This window comes from Pelophylax lessonae, assembly GCF_965119305.1.
Source record: "Pelophylax lessonae genome assembly, chromosome: 9".
NCBI classification, from domain to species: domain Eukaryota; kingdom Metazoa; phylum Chordata; class Amphibia; order Anura; family Ranidae; genus Pelophylax; species Pelophylax lessonae.
In genome coordinates, this window is record NC_138776.1 from 102,056,523 (window position 1) to 102,070,703 (window position 14,181).

General features: G+C 43.0%; 1 protein-coding gene across 1 annotated transcript in view; it reads right to left on the reverse strand.

Moving 5' to 3' along the window:
• Positions 1-257: 257 nt before the first annotated feature.
• Positions 258-14,181, reverse strand: part of FBXW4 (F-box and WD repeat domain containing 4) — a 330,357-nt gene continuing 316,433 nt past the window's right edge. The window contains exons 8-9 of the mRNA XM_082268344.1: positions 10,710-10,851; positions 258-588 (exon numbers count right to left, since the gene is read on the reverse strand). Coding sequence (XP_082124470.1) covers positions 451-588; positions 10,710-10,851 — 280 coding nt within the window. The 3' untranslated portion in view covers positions 258-450. The remainder of the gene's footprint in view (positions 589-10,709; positions 10,852-14,181) is intronic.

Below are 14,181 nucleotides of genomic sequence, written 5' to 3' on the forward strand. Positions count from 1 at the left end.
ATTTTAACAGAGGACAGACATTTATACTCAACCTTTGTTGTGATGCACCTGAAATGCATTTACCTGATTTAAACCTAAAGTTTAGTAGAGCCTTAATGTAAAATTGTGACGAGAGCCCGATATTCATGTGCATAGGCAAGTTTAGTGAATATATATAAAAAAAATATATATATCTATATGAAACACAGCTGAAATCCAATCTTTATTTCAGCTCCTATAGATAGAAAACTCCTGCACGTATGTAAGTACACATTTAGAATTTACCTTAACTAATTACTTTGGAAAATAACTATAAATGTATTTTTTGCAAGCATATGGTGACTTTTACATTACAAAAGAGGTCTTTCATGTTGGGACCTGTAGAATTGCATTTGTGGCTTCTTTTATGTGGAAGAGATGTCTTGTATATCATACACAAGTCCCATCGATTGTTGGGGTATATACGGACATCTACAAGGATGTGAACTGGGGGCTGGAAACAGTGAAGTCCAAAACTTGAAGTGAAGTCGCCAAGGCAGCATACAAGCGGGATGTAGTAAATCGGAGGCTATACACTGGGCTGCTTGTTGGAGATGACAGCGAGAAAGACTGAAATAAAAAAAAATATGCATTGATGAGAAGAGATGCTTATGGTTAAAACAAATACATCTTTTATTCATCTGTTTAAGAGGTAATGAATGAACAGCAGGCTATAGTGCAGGGATCCTCAAACTACGGCCCTCCAGCTGTTGCGGGACTACATGTCCCATGATGCATTGTAAAACTCTGGCATTCACAGACATGACTAGGCATGATGGGAATTGTAGTACCTGAACAACTGGAGGGCCATAGTTTGAAGACCCCTGCTATATTGGGTAGTGCAGGCTTCTTTGTCCCACTACAAACCAAAGTTCAAACTGAGTGCTCCAGATCCATCCTTAACATTTTGAGTCATCCTCAGGACCTTCATCCAGAAGGATGCGCCTGACATATTGTTGCTCTAATGGGAGCCAAACACGTGATCTGATGCCTCTGCATTTATATATGTATATGTAGACATACTTATGAAATACACATATAAAACTGAACATCTCCATGCATTAAAGCGAGTCTTCACCCTGCCTCCCATTTTTTGTAACCCTTGCTTACCGGATTGTGGGTTCTGCACAATTCAAAAACTTGCTCACCCAGAGGATCCAACATTGTCCTGCTGAGATCCTATTCTCTTCTCCCACCACTCTCACGCCACCATGTTTTTTGTGTGACATCATGGGGAGAATTCCTGCTCTTCCTGGCTCAGCCAGCGGGCCTCCCAATGACACACCACTAGGCCTGACCCTTTCTGATTTTGTGAATGAAAGACTATGCACAGTGCATGTCATTTGCCTAGGCAAGTGAGATGCATGGGAGGCGGACCAAACTTTTTTTTTATTATAAAAGGTAAATAAACAATAAAAGTGATATTTGTGTAGCAGAGTGCAGGGCCGTTTTTAATATTCTTGGCCCCCCTATGCAGTTTTGCTCTCCACCACAACATCCCAAAAACAAAAAAACACAGACTTATGTCAAAAAAACATTTATATGTGTAAATATATCCACCACCACCCACCGGAAAAAAAAACTCAAAAAATTCCACATTCACTGATTGGTCACTAGAGGTTACTGCACATCTTTACAGCTCACTGATTTGTTGCTAGCGGTTACTGCACATCATTACTGTTCACTGATTGGTTGCTAGAAGTTATTGCACATTAATACTGCTCACTGATTGGTTGCTAGAAGTTACAGCACATCATCTCCTGGCTACCAGCAAACCATGGACTGGGGAGGTGAGGGGAGCCACCAATAGACAGAAAACTCTTAGAACTTGTTATTAGCAATGGGCAGAGCACACACAGCAATTAAGGGTTTACTAAGTCTAGGTAGGAACAGAGCCCAATGCGAGCAGCATCCCCGAGAATGGGCTACCAGGAATAAATGACTAGACATGTTGCCTGCAGTAGAAGAACTGGCTGGGAATAGAGAGGTTACTTACACAAAGTTTGTTCTCCCTGTGCAACTCGTTGTTGGGTGTCCAGAGGCAGCCAACACCTCTCTCCTCTGCTGTCACCTTCCTTCCCCTAAGCCAGCTCAACCCACACAAGTCAGTGCAGTCCCAGCCAGGCACAGCACCTCTCCAGAGCCCGGCCCTCTGCCCTGCCAACAATGGCTGCGGCCACCCTGCTATATGAGCCAGGCCCCCACTCACATTGGCCCTTTGCGCTGTCCTTTTATGATCGGGGTGCTGCTGATTGGGCAGGATGCTGTAGACTCCCAGTGTGGAGGCTGCATGTGTTATGTGTCTGCACATTGCAGAGTGTGTGCAGTAGGAACAGTGTTGCCAGCCCTAAGCGACAAAACATGAAAGATTTACTGAAAGAACACATTTTTTACTGACAACCTGAAAAACGACAGAGCTCCTATTAGAAACGAAGACTATTAATATTTAAACAGTAGACTGCCAAAGACTGCAGACATAATACAGGAGATGGTAAGAGACTGCAGACATACTCCAGGAGAGATGGTCAGAGACTGCAGACATAATACAGGAGATGGCAAGAGACTGCAGACATACTACAGTGTTCGGAGCTCCTATACCCAGGGTGGGTATGGGGAAAAATCAAGAGAGCAGCCTAAAAACATCAAATGAGGATAAATGTAACCGATCAAAATTAAGAGGTTTGTATACCAATGCCAGAAGCCTGGCCAACAAGATGGGAGAACTGGAGCTGCTGATGTTTGAGGAGGACTTAGATTTTGTGGGGATAACTGAGACTTGGTTTGACAGCTCTCATGATTGGATGGCGACCATTCAGGGGTATTCCCTTTATCGCAGAGATAGAGAGGGTAAAAAAGGGGGAGGGGTATGTCTGTATATTAAGAACAGCATACAGGTAAATATGAGGGATGATATTAATAATGGAGCTATGGATGAGGCAGAATCCCTATGGGTAGAGCTTCAAAGGGATGGCACGGCGGGGAAGGTAATATTGGGCGTATGCTATAGGCCCCCCAACCAGAGGGAGGAGGGTGAGGCGGCCCTCCTTTTACAGATAGGATTGGCAGCAAGGATGGGAAATGTCATTATAATGGGGGACTTTAATTATCCAGATATAGACTGGGCAGAAGGAACCGCGCACTCAGCCAAGGCTCGACAGTTCCTAAATGTTTTGCAGGACAATTTTATGGGTCAGATGGTGAATGCACCGACAAGAAACAATGCGGTACTTGACCTACTGATTACCAACGATACAGACCTGATCACGGATATAGAAATACGGGACAACTTAGGAAACAGTGACCATAGGTCAATAAGTTTCAGTATTAATTACAGTAATAGGAAGCAGAGGGGTAATATAAGGACACTGAATTTCAAAAGAGCCAATTTCCCTAAACTGCGCTTGCTGCTAGAAAATATCAATTGGGATAGAACCCTGGAAACAAAGAACACGGAGGAAAAATGGGAGTGCTTCAAGAGCATACTAAACAGGGGGATTGGCCAGTGCATTCCAAAGGGAAATAAATTTAAAAGAGCAAAAATAAACCCTGGATGGCTAAACTCCAACATAAAAATGTATATTAGTGCTAAAGAAAAGGCCTTCAAAAAATACAAGACTGAGGGGTCTTTGGCAGCATTTAAGCATTACAAAGAGTGTAATAAGAAATGTAAAGATGAAATCAGGGCGGCTAAAATAGAACACGAGAGACATATAGCGGAGGAGAGTAAAAAGAACCCCAAGAAGTTCTTTAAGTATATAAACAGTAGGAAAGCGAGGCCAGAGCACATTGGCCCCATAAAAGATGATGTCTACACAAAAGAATCGGGGGGCTACACGAACCCAGCTTGTAAGGCCGAACTAAATAATACACCTCAGGAAGTGCTGCCATGGTTAACAGAAGATAGACTTAGAGCTAAACTAGAGAAACTTAACATAAATAAATCCCCGGGACCGGATGGCTTGCACCCGAGGGTTCTTAATGAGCTCAGCCAGGTGATTGCCAGACCATTATTCTTGATCTTTAAGGATAGTTTACAGACGGGTATGGTGCCAGCTGATTGGAAAAAAGCCAACGTGGTACCAATATTTAAGAAGGGGCCGAGATATATCCCGGGTAACTATAGGCCGGTCAGCCTAACATCTGTAGTCTGCAAAATTTTGGAGGGGATGTTAAGGGACCACATACAAGACTTTAGTAATAAAAACGGTATTATAAGTAGTAATCAGCATGGATTCATGAAAAATCGTTCTTGCCAAACCAATCTATTAACCTTCTACGATGAAGTGAGCAGCCACCTAGATAAAGGTAGGCCTGTGGATGTGGTGTATTTGGACTTTGCAAAGGCCTTTGACACCGTTCCCCACAAACGATTACTGTACAAACTAAGGAAGGTAGGTATGGACCATAAGGTGAGTACCTGGATAGAGAACTGGCTCCAGGGGAGAGTACAGAGGGTGGTGATTAATGGGGAGTACTCGGATTGGGCGGGTGTGGAAAGTGGGGTCCCCCAGGGTTCTGTCCTGGGACCAATCCTGTTTAATTTGTTCATAAATGATCTAGAGGAGGGGATATCGAGTACAATCTCAGTATTTGCAGATGATACTAAACTAGGCATGCCAATATCTTCTATGCAGGATGTGGAAACCTTGCAAGCAGACCTGAACAAAATAACGGGGTGGGCAACTACATGGCAGATGAGGTTTAATGTTGATAAATGTAAAGTAATGCACTTGGGGGCCAGAAACCAGAAAGCAAGCTACTCACTAGGGGGGGAACCTCTGGGTGAGTCTAGGATGGAAAAGGACTTGGGGGTACTGGTAGACAACAAGCTTGGCAGTGGCATGCAATGCCAAGCCGCCGCAAGCAAAGCCAACAGAATACTGGGATGTATAAAAAAGGGGATTCACTCCAGAAATAAAGAGATTATTCTCCCACTCTACAAGACTCATCTGGAGTATGCTGTCCAGTTCTGGGCACCGGTCCTCAGGAAGGATGTGCTGGAATTGGAGAAAGTCCAGAGAAAAGCAACAAAAATAATTAGGGGAATGGAGGACATCAGCTATGAGGAAAGACTACAAGCACTGAACCTTTTCTCTCTGGAGAAAAGACGATTGAGGGGGGATATGATATCAATGTACAAATACTGTACTGGTGACCCGAGCATAAGGAACAAACTATTCAGAGAAAGGAGATACAATAAGACACGTGGCCACTCACTAAAACTAGAGGAAAGGCGGTTTAACCTTAAAGTGCGTAAGGGGTTCTTCACTGTAAGAGCAGTAAGGATGTGGAATTCTTTTCCACAAGCAGTCGTATCAGCAGGGAGCATCGATAGTTTCAAAAAACTATTAGATGGACACCTTAAAGACCACAACATACAGGGGTATACAATGTACGGTTAAAAGCAAACACACACACGCATCATAGGTTGAACTGGATGGACTGATGTCTTTTTTCAACCTTACTAACTATGTAACTATGTACAGGAGAGATGGTCAGAGACTGCAGACGTACTACAGGACAGATGGTCAGAGACTGCAAACATTATACAGGAGATGGTCAGAGACTGCAAACATGATACAGGAGATGGTCAGAGACTGCAGAGATACTACAGGAGATGGTCAGAGACTGCAGACATATTACAGGAAATGGTCAGAGTCTGCAGGCCTACTTACAGGAGAGATGGTCAGAGACTGCAGACATACTAAAAGAGATGATTAGAGACTGCAGACATACAGTATCTCACAAAAGTGAGTACACCCTTCACATTTTTGTAAATATTTTATGATATTTTCATGTGACAACACTGAAGAAATTACACTTTGCTACAATGTAAAGTAGTGAGTGTACAGCTTGTATAACAGTGTAAATTTGCTGTCCCCTCAAAATAACTCAGCACACAGCCATTAACCACTTGCCGACCGTCCCATGCAGATATACTGCGGCAGGGCGTAGATCTACATGATTATGTGCATGTGGTCTCGGCGGTGGCATGATTAGACACAGCAGAAGCCAGAACGTGGGAGTAGTAGGTGCGATCACCGCCGGGCCCTCCTGCAAGCTTCAGGGAATCTGACAGGAGAGCCGCCTGCTTATGTAAACAAGGCAGACGGCTCTCCTGTCAGACAGGCACAATGAGATTGTGTCTCAGCTAAGCTGAAACACTGATCTCTGTGTGCCTGTCACAGAGCCCCCCCCCCCACACAGTGAGTAAGCACAATTTAGGCTCACACTTAACCCCTTGATCGCCCAAGTATTAACCCCTTCCTTGCCAGTGTCATTTATACAGTAACAGTGCATATTATTTAGCACTGATCACTGTATTGGTGTCACTGGTCCCCAAAAAGTGTCACTTAGTGTCAGATTTGTCCACCGCAATGTCGCCGCCATTACTAATCAAAACAACAAAAAAAAAAAGGCAAAAAATCTATCCCTTAGTTTGTAAATGCTATAACTTTTGCGCAAATCAATTAATATACACTTTTTCTTACCAAAAATATGTAGCAGAATACAAATTGACCTAAACTGATAAAAAAAATTAGATCTTTTTAAAAATTTATTAGGAATGTTTTATAGCAAAAAGTAAAAAATATTGTTTTTTTTTTCCAAAAAAAAAATAATTTTTTTCTTGTTTATAGCGCAAAATATAAAAACCACAGAGGTGATCAAATACCACCAAAGGAAAGCTCTATTTGTGGGAAAAGAAGGACATCAATTGTATTTGGGTAAAGCGTCGCACGAACGCGCAATTGTTAGTTAAAGCAACGCAGTGCCGAATCGCAAAAAATTACATGGACATTAAGGGGGTAAAACCTTCCGGGCCTGAAGTGGTTAATGTCTAAACCACTGGCAACAAAAGTGAGTACACCCCAGGTAAAAATGTCCAAATTGGGCCAAATATGTCAATATTTTGTGTGGCCACCATTATTTTCCAGCACTGCCTTAACCCTCTTGGGCATGGAGCTTATAGTACTATAGGAGATGGTCGGAGACTGAAGATGTACTACAGGAGATGGTCGGAGACAGCAGATGTACTACAGGAGATGGTCGGAGACAGCAGATGTACTACAGGAGATGGTCGGAGACAGCAGATGTACTACAGGAGATGGTCGGAGACAGCAGGTGTACTTCAGGAGTTGGTTAGAAACAGTCACACACACACAATGCCTCCTGTGCTTAGGAAAATGGCCCCTCCGGATGAATGTACTTTATGTCTTCATTACTCTTAGAAACGGGTAACCACGGTCTTGCTGCCCTCAAAGACTTAGGGGAGTCGAAGAGTCGAACACTGCAACTATATAAAAGACACAGAGGGCGCACCGACCTAGTGAATTATCCAGAGACAAATCATTTATTAGATAAAAGCACGGTAAGTAATGTACTCACAAAGACAGAAAGAAATTGCGCATCACAGATCACTGTACATTCCATCCAATGTATCAATACGTATGGGTGTAACAGTCACTGAAGACCCCTTGGGTTGACGCGTTTCAAGGAATTCCTCTTCTTCAGAGTGGCTCTGATAATGCACTAGGTCGGTGCGCCCTCTGTGTGTTTTATATAGTAGGAGTTGGTTAGAGACTGCAGATGTACTACAGGAGATGGTAAGAGACTGCAGACATACTAAAGAAGATTGTCAGAGACCGAAAGTGTACTGGCCACTGCACCTCCCCATGTACTGTCAGATCTCCTGTCCCTGTACATTTGCTGCTATGCACTCATAATGGTCCTTCCTGATCACCACATCAGGAGCTCTTATTGTCCCCACACATGTCATTAACTTACTGCTCTGTGTGACACCGACAGTGAGGACAGGTCCCAGACTCTACAGAAGAGGGCGGAGTGGGCCTCCCTCCCCCGTCCCACTGGTCACAGCTCTGCATGTTAGGGGGCAGAGTGATCGGCTGTTAGGGAAATGTGGAGGTCATGTGACGGCGAATCAGGAGGTGGTTGGTTGGGACTTGAGATAATAGAGCACCCTGCTGGGAGAGAGCGAGGGACATATCCTCCCGGACCCCCCCACCGCTACACCGTCCGACTCCGCCCAGTTAGCATTCGGCTGGCTTCGGAACTGCACATGAGCAAATCTGAAGCCAACCGGGGCCCTGGGCAGCTGCCACTTTTGCCTTGCGTTCAAGATGGCCCTGGAAAAGTGTAGTGGGGAGGAGAGGAGGGAAGTTTATTTTGGGGGTGAAGATCCGCTTTAAGAAGATATAAAAGCTCACCAGCCCCACCCAAAAACCATATTTCTGCTGCCTGTATTAAACTATTTGAAGATACAAGAATGCAAGTTAGTAGCGATGACATTTCAACACAGGGGGGGAGCCGATAAACCCTAAACCCTCAGACACTGAGGGTATTTAAGGAACATTAGACTAACTCCTCCTTGTTCTGAAAAAGTTTGCTGATTGGCGTCAACTTAGTGACGTCATTGCACCCGGATATGGTGCCCTAGTGCCCCCATGCCTGTCTATGTCCATTCGGACAGAACAGAACGGACTGGAAAGATAACAGTCACCTGGGTTTCTGACCACCATGCATCCACTGAATAATCCGGCTTCGCGGGCAACATGCAATGAGAGGTTGTGACGGCTCGGCAACTCTTTGCAACAAGCAATCCAGATGGGGCACTGAGAGATGAAAAACACCTGACAACTACACGGGCGGTGAAGCAGTAAGTGGAAAAAGAGTGTAGCAGTGGATATATATCCTGCGGCTTCCCACTCTGCTCCCTTTTCAATTTCTGCTGCATTTTTATTCCTCTCAGGCATCTCTGACTGAACTGTGTTACTGCTAGCTAGCTTGTTGTCCACTGATATCGTGTGTTGTCTGGAGCCTTATATTTATCTACATTATATGAAATAATTTGGATGCATGGAATACAAGTTATTATTGAATCAAGCGATCCATGCAGATACCTCAATTACCAATATAGGTGCTTGACACAACAACTATAGAGTTGCATTGTGTATGGAGGGGTTTCCCTTTATTCTCATGGACGTCCATTTTCAGAGAGCTAGTTTTCGATTTGCATGTGGAATTTCCACAATGTTTTTAACTAATTCAAATAAACTTTTTGCATTAACTATACTGCCTGGGTGATGAGTATTGCCTACTTTACACAGTCTGTCCTACACAGCTGGTTATTTTTGTAGTTTGCTGTTTTAACCACTTGACTACTGGGCACTTTCCTTTCATTCCTGTCCAGGCCAATATTCAGCTTTCAGAGCTGTCACACTTTGAATGACAATTGGGCGGTCATGCAATACTACCTATATGAAATTTTTATCATTTTTTTTTCACACAAATAGAGCAGTATTTTGGTGGTATTTAAAGCGGAGCTTCAGCCCCTCCCCCCCCCCCCTACCAAAAAAAATAAAAGTCAGCAGCTACAAAAATTGTAGTTGCTGACTTTTAATATTAGGACACTTGCCTGTCCAGGTATCCCACGATGTCGGCACCCTAGCCAATTTTTCTATCAGTTCTCGGGTGCTGCCACTGCTATTTCTTATAAGGGAAAATGGCAGTGAAGCCATGTGGCTTCACAACCGGTTCCCTACTAGGCACCCTGCACTTTGTGAATGGCCCGGCAGTGGGGGAAGGAGGAGGGGAGCAAAGTCACCAGGAAGTGGGAGCGGTTACCTGTCAAAAACAGGTACCCTCTCCCTCCTCCCCCTAAAAGGTGCTAAATGTGGCAGCTGGGGGGGGGGTTTTGGAAGCAAACAAGCGGAGCTTCCCTTTATTGGGTGGAGATCCACTTTAATCGACACTGTTTTTTTTAATTTTTTTTGCTAAACAAATGAAAACAGACTGAAAATTTTGAGAAAAAAAAAAAAAGGTAACTATTTTTATAGTTTTTTATAATATTTTGCAAGCAGGCAATTTTTCTCCTTCACTAATGTGTGCTGATAGGCTGCACTGATGGGCACTAATGGTAACTGATAAAGCGTCACTGATGGACACTGATAGGCGACACTGATAGGCAGCACTGATAGGTGACACTGATGAGAAAGTACTAATGGGCACTAATTGACAGCACTGATTGGCACTGATAGGTGGCACTGGCGGGCACTGATTGGCAGCACAGGTGGGCACTGATTGGCAGCACTGGTGGGCACTGTTGGGATTATCAATGCACATGTTCCTAACACAAGCCGGTTACCAGCTCTCTTCTTCTCTTCTCACGCTGTTAGCGTAAGAAAAAAAAAGCCGATAACCGGCTTGTATTTACATCCTGTGATCAGCTGTCATTGGCTGACAGCTGATCACGTCGTAAAGGGCCGCTGTGATTGGCCCTTTACCCTGATCTGTGAGTCTGAAGGATGCATGTACTCCCTCCCGGCAGGAGAAGCCCACACTGTAGCCATCTTTCAGCTATAGCGCCGGCAGGAAATGGTTAAGTAATTGCACCCACACCATTTATCTATTTGGTTAGTCAGTAACAATTAACCCCTCACTTTGCTTTTGGCATTTTTATTCGTATATGTTAAGGATTCACGTCAACGGCATTATGCATTGCATACAGTACAGAATGCTGGTGATAACATGCATGAATAGAAAACACAGTAGGGTTGATTTACTAAAGGCAAATAGACTTTGCAAGTGCAGCTGCTTAGTGAATGTTTTGAAGCTTCACCAAATCAACCCCCAGGGTATAGGTCACTATGGTTGGCACAGACCACTAACCATACCTGTAAACATTGGCTCATTCTCTTGTCCCACAATCTCACAACTCCATAGTAAGACGATCCAGTGGCTATCATGTGATTCCCATCACTCTGCATGCAGTAGAGAACGCTGTCATGAGGCTCCTCCCATTCCTTCACACACCTCCTGGAAAGAAAAAGCTATGTTTAAGGAAGACAGACATATAATGGCATTACTTCTATTCCATTTGTAACATAATAAAAGAATGCGGCATTTTGGTCAAAACAATACGATAATAGGTAGTGAGCCCAATGATGAAAAAGTATTTTGAAAAGTTTAGTATGATGGGTGATACATTTTTAACCCCTTTCCACTGCCCTTTAACCACTTCAGCCCCAGAAGGGTTTCCCCTCCTTCCTGACCAGGCCATTTTTTGCGATACAGCACTACGCTACTTTAACTGACAATTGCCCATTCACGTGACTCTAGACCCAAATACAATTTATGTCCTTTTTTTCTCACAAACAGACCTTTCTTTTGGTGGTATTTGATCACCTCTGTGGTTTTTATTTTTTGCGCTATATACAAAAAAAGCCAACAATTTTGAAAAAAAAAAATATATATATATATATTTTACTTTCTGCTATAAAACATTCCCAATTAAAAAAAATTAAAAAAATCGAATTTCTTCATTAATTTGGGCCAATGTGTATTCTGAAAAATCCCAATAAGTGTATATTGATTGGTTTGTGCAAAAGGTATAGCGGCTACAAACTATGGTATATTTTTATTGATTTATTTATTTTTTCTACTAGTAATGGTGGTGATCAGCGACTTATAGTAGGACTGCAAAATTGCCGTGGACAAATCGGACACCTAACTGAAAATGTTGACACTTTTTGTTTGATTAGTGCTAAAAAATCTGCATGGTTAATGTACTAATGACACTGGCAGGGAAGGGGTTAACATCAGGGGCGATCAAAGGGTTAACTGTGTTCCCTGGGAGTGTTTACTAACTGTGGGGGATATGCTATGACTGGGGGAGTGTAAAGATCTGTGTTCCTGCTTAGCAGGAATACAGGATCAGCACATTACCCTCTCACAGAACAGCGGTCTGCCTTGTTTACATAGACCAACGTGCTGCCTTTTTTCCTGAATAATCAGTGGGTCCCAAGGAACATCCTGCCAGACCCATTGATTGGCTCCTGCTGTGTCCATTCACAGCGGAAGTGGGTCGCTGGGGCATGAAATCATCCAAAATGTCTTAGTATGCTGACACCTTAAGAGTTCCCTTCACTGGAACTAAGGGGCCAAGCCCAACCCCTCACCATAATCCCCCCCTCCACCAAATTATATTGACCAGTGCACAAAGCAAGGTCCATAAAGCCATGGATGAGTGAGTTTGGGGTGGAGTAACTTGACTGGCCTGCATAGAGTCCTGACCTCAACCCGATAGAACACCTTTGGGATGAATAAGACTGAGCCAGGCCTTCTCGTCCACATCAGTGCCTGGCCTCACAAATACACTTCCTAAGGAATGGTCAAACATTCCTATAGACACACTCCTAAACCTGGACAGCCTTCCTAGAAGAGTTGAAGCTGTTATAGTTGCAAAGGGTGGGCCAACTCAATATTAAAACCTACGTAGTAAGACTGGGATGCCATTAAAGTTCATGTGCATGTAAAGGCAGGCGTCCCAATACTTTTGGTAATATAGTGTTCAAGGCCCACTAGATTCTCCTGTTTTAAGTAGTTCTGTAACTGTACTGTCTCCCCCCATTTTTAAAGAGCTGCGCAAACTGTTGGTGCTATATAAATCCTGTATAATAATAATAATAATAAGCTTGAAATATTTTATTCAAGCTAAACAGTTTGTAAAATATTATGTTGTTCATCAAAGCAGACATAAGACAAGCAGTATGTACAGAGAAATAACCCATACAGTATATGTGCGTGTGTGTGTAAGGTTACTTACTGTATTTATGATTATATTTCCCACATTCATAGGTTAAGAACAGCTGAGCAACAGGAAATCCCTAAGTAACGCTTTACACATGGATCAATAACATTCAACTAGCTTCTCACTGCTCAATGACTTTCACTTCCTCTGTGGTATCAGCAGCCTGTGTAGTGAAGTCTACACCAAAGCTATAACCTTACCGCTCATCCCTCTCAATATGGTGTGATCCTTCCAAATAGTAAATATTTAATTTCATCCATAAAAATGAGAACAGTACCATTCTGCCTTTGTGAACTATTGTACAAGTCCAACTTAAAAAATAACTAAAGGCAAAACATTTTTTTAGATTTCTGTGTTCTGATCATCAATTTCACAAGAAATGAAAAAGAGGGTAAATCCAAAAACTTTGAGTCACCACCAGAACAGAAATAGAATTGTCTAATGGGAACACCTGTATGATAACTGTCAAAAGGAGGATATCTCTCACATTGAAAAAAAACAGCCACTCACTTCCTGTTTAGTCTTTAGGACAGGAAGTTAAGGGAAATCTCCCAAATGAGATACGGATGGCAAAAAAGGCAGCATAGGTTTTTAGCTCTCTCCTACTCTATCCAATGTAAGAAAAACTTTCGGCTTTGGATATACTTCAGCCATACTGTAGATTCTTTATTTGTTTCTCACCCCAACATATTACTACTGTCTTGTAAACAAGGTACCATCAAAGAGCTCTGTTATGGCTGAACTGATGAGGCAAAGGTTCTGGTTTTACTTGCAGGTATCAACAAGCACATTGAAATGTCGTTCCAGATTATGGATATAAAGAGAACCTACAGGATGGGAGGGACAGTGTCTTTTTTTGTAATTTTGCTTCCAAAATTCAGGGTCTCTGGGACACTAAAGTCAGGATTGCTCCATCTGTTTTGTGCTTCCTTGGTAGGTCTAATCAATTAGAACTGATTTAGAAATACATGGGTATGCTCCCCCAAATTTTTTGCTTGTTTATTATGTATTCAGTCTGACCAGACGACCGAGGTTGAGCAACCCCACCCCACCCCCCCCCCCACACACCTGTACTCTATCAGTGTCCACTATCAAGTAGATATAGGAGGAGTCCCCTGCAGTGCATTTGCACATCTTTCCCAGCAAGGAGTGTTATCTCCAAGGGTTAGAAAGGCTAGATTCATCTCTTTCTCATGGTTAGTGTAGGACCTACTGACAATGGGGTACTTTGACGCAGTGGTGGGCTTGAGCACTATATGGCCATATGGTGGGACCAAACCCCCATTTTTATTGATGGATTGTCTTCAAATTTGGTAGTTTCTTTTGCATGTGTGCGCTATTCTTTTTTAATATACATGTCTCTTGGTTCATAGCTGCACCAGCTTTAGAAATACATGGGTATGCTCCCCCAAATTTTTTGCTTGTTAATTAGAAACGATTCATTAGAGCCCAGCAAGCAGAATCTCTTGATTTATAAAGCCTACACAGACATAGAGCAATGGAATATAGTTTACATCAAGTCCACTGAGGGACAATGGAATACAGAAACAGTCAAT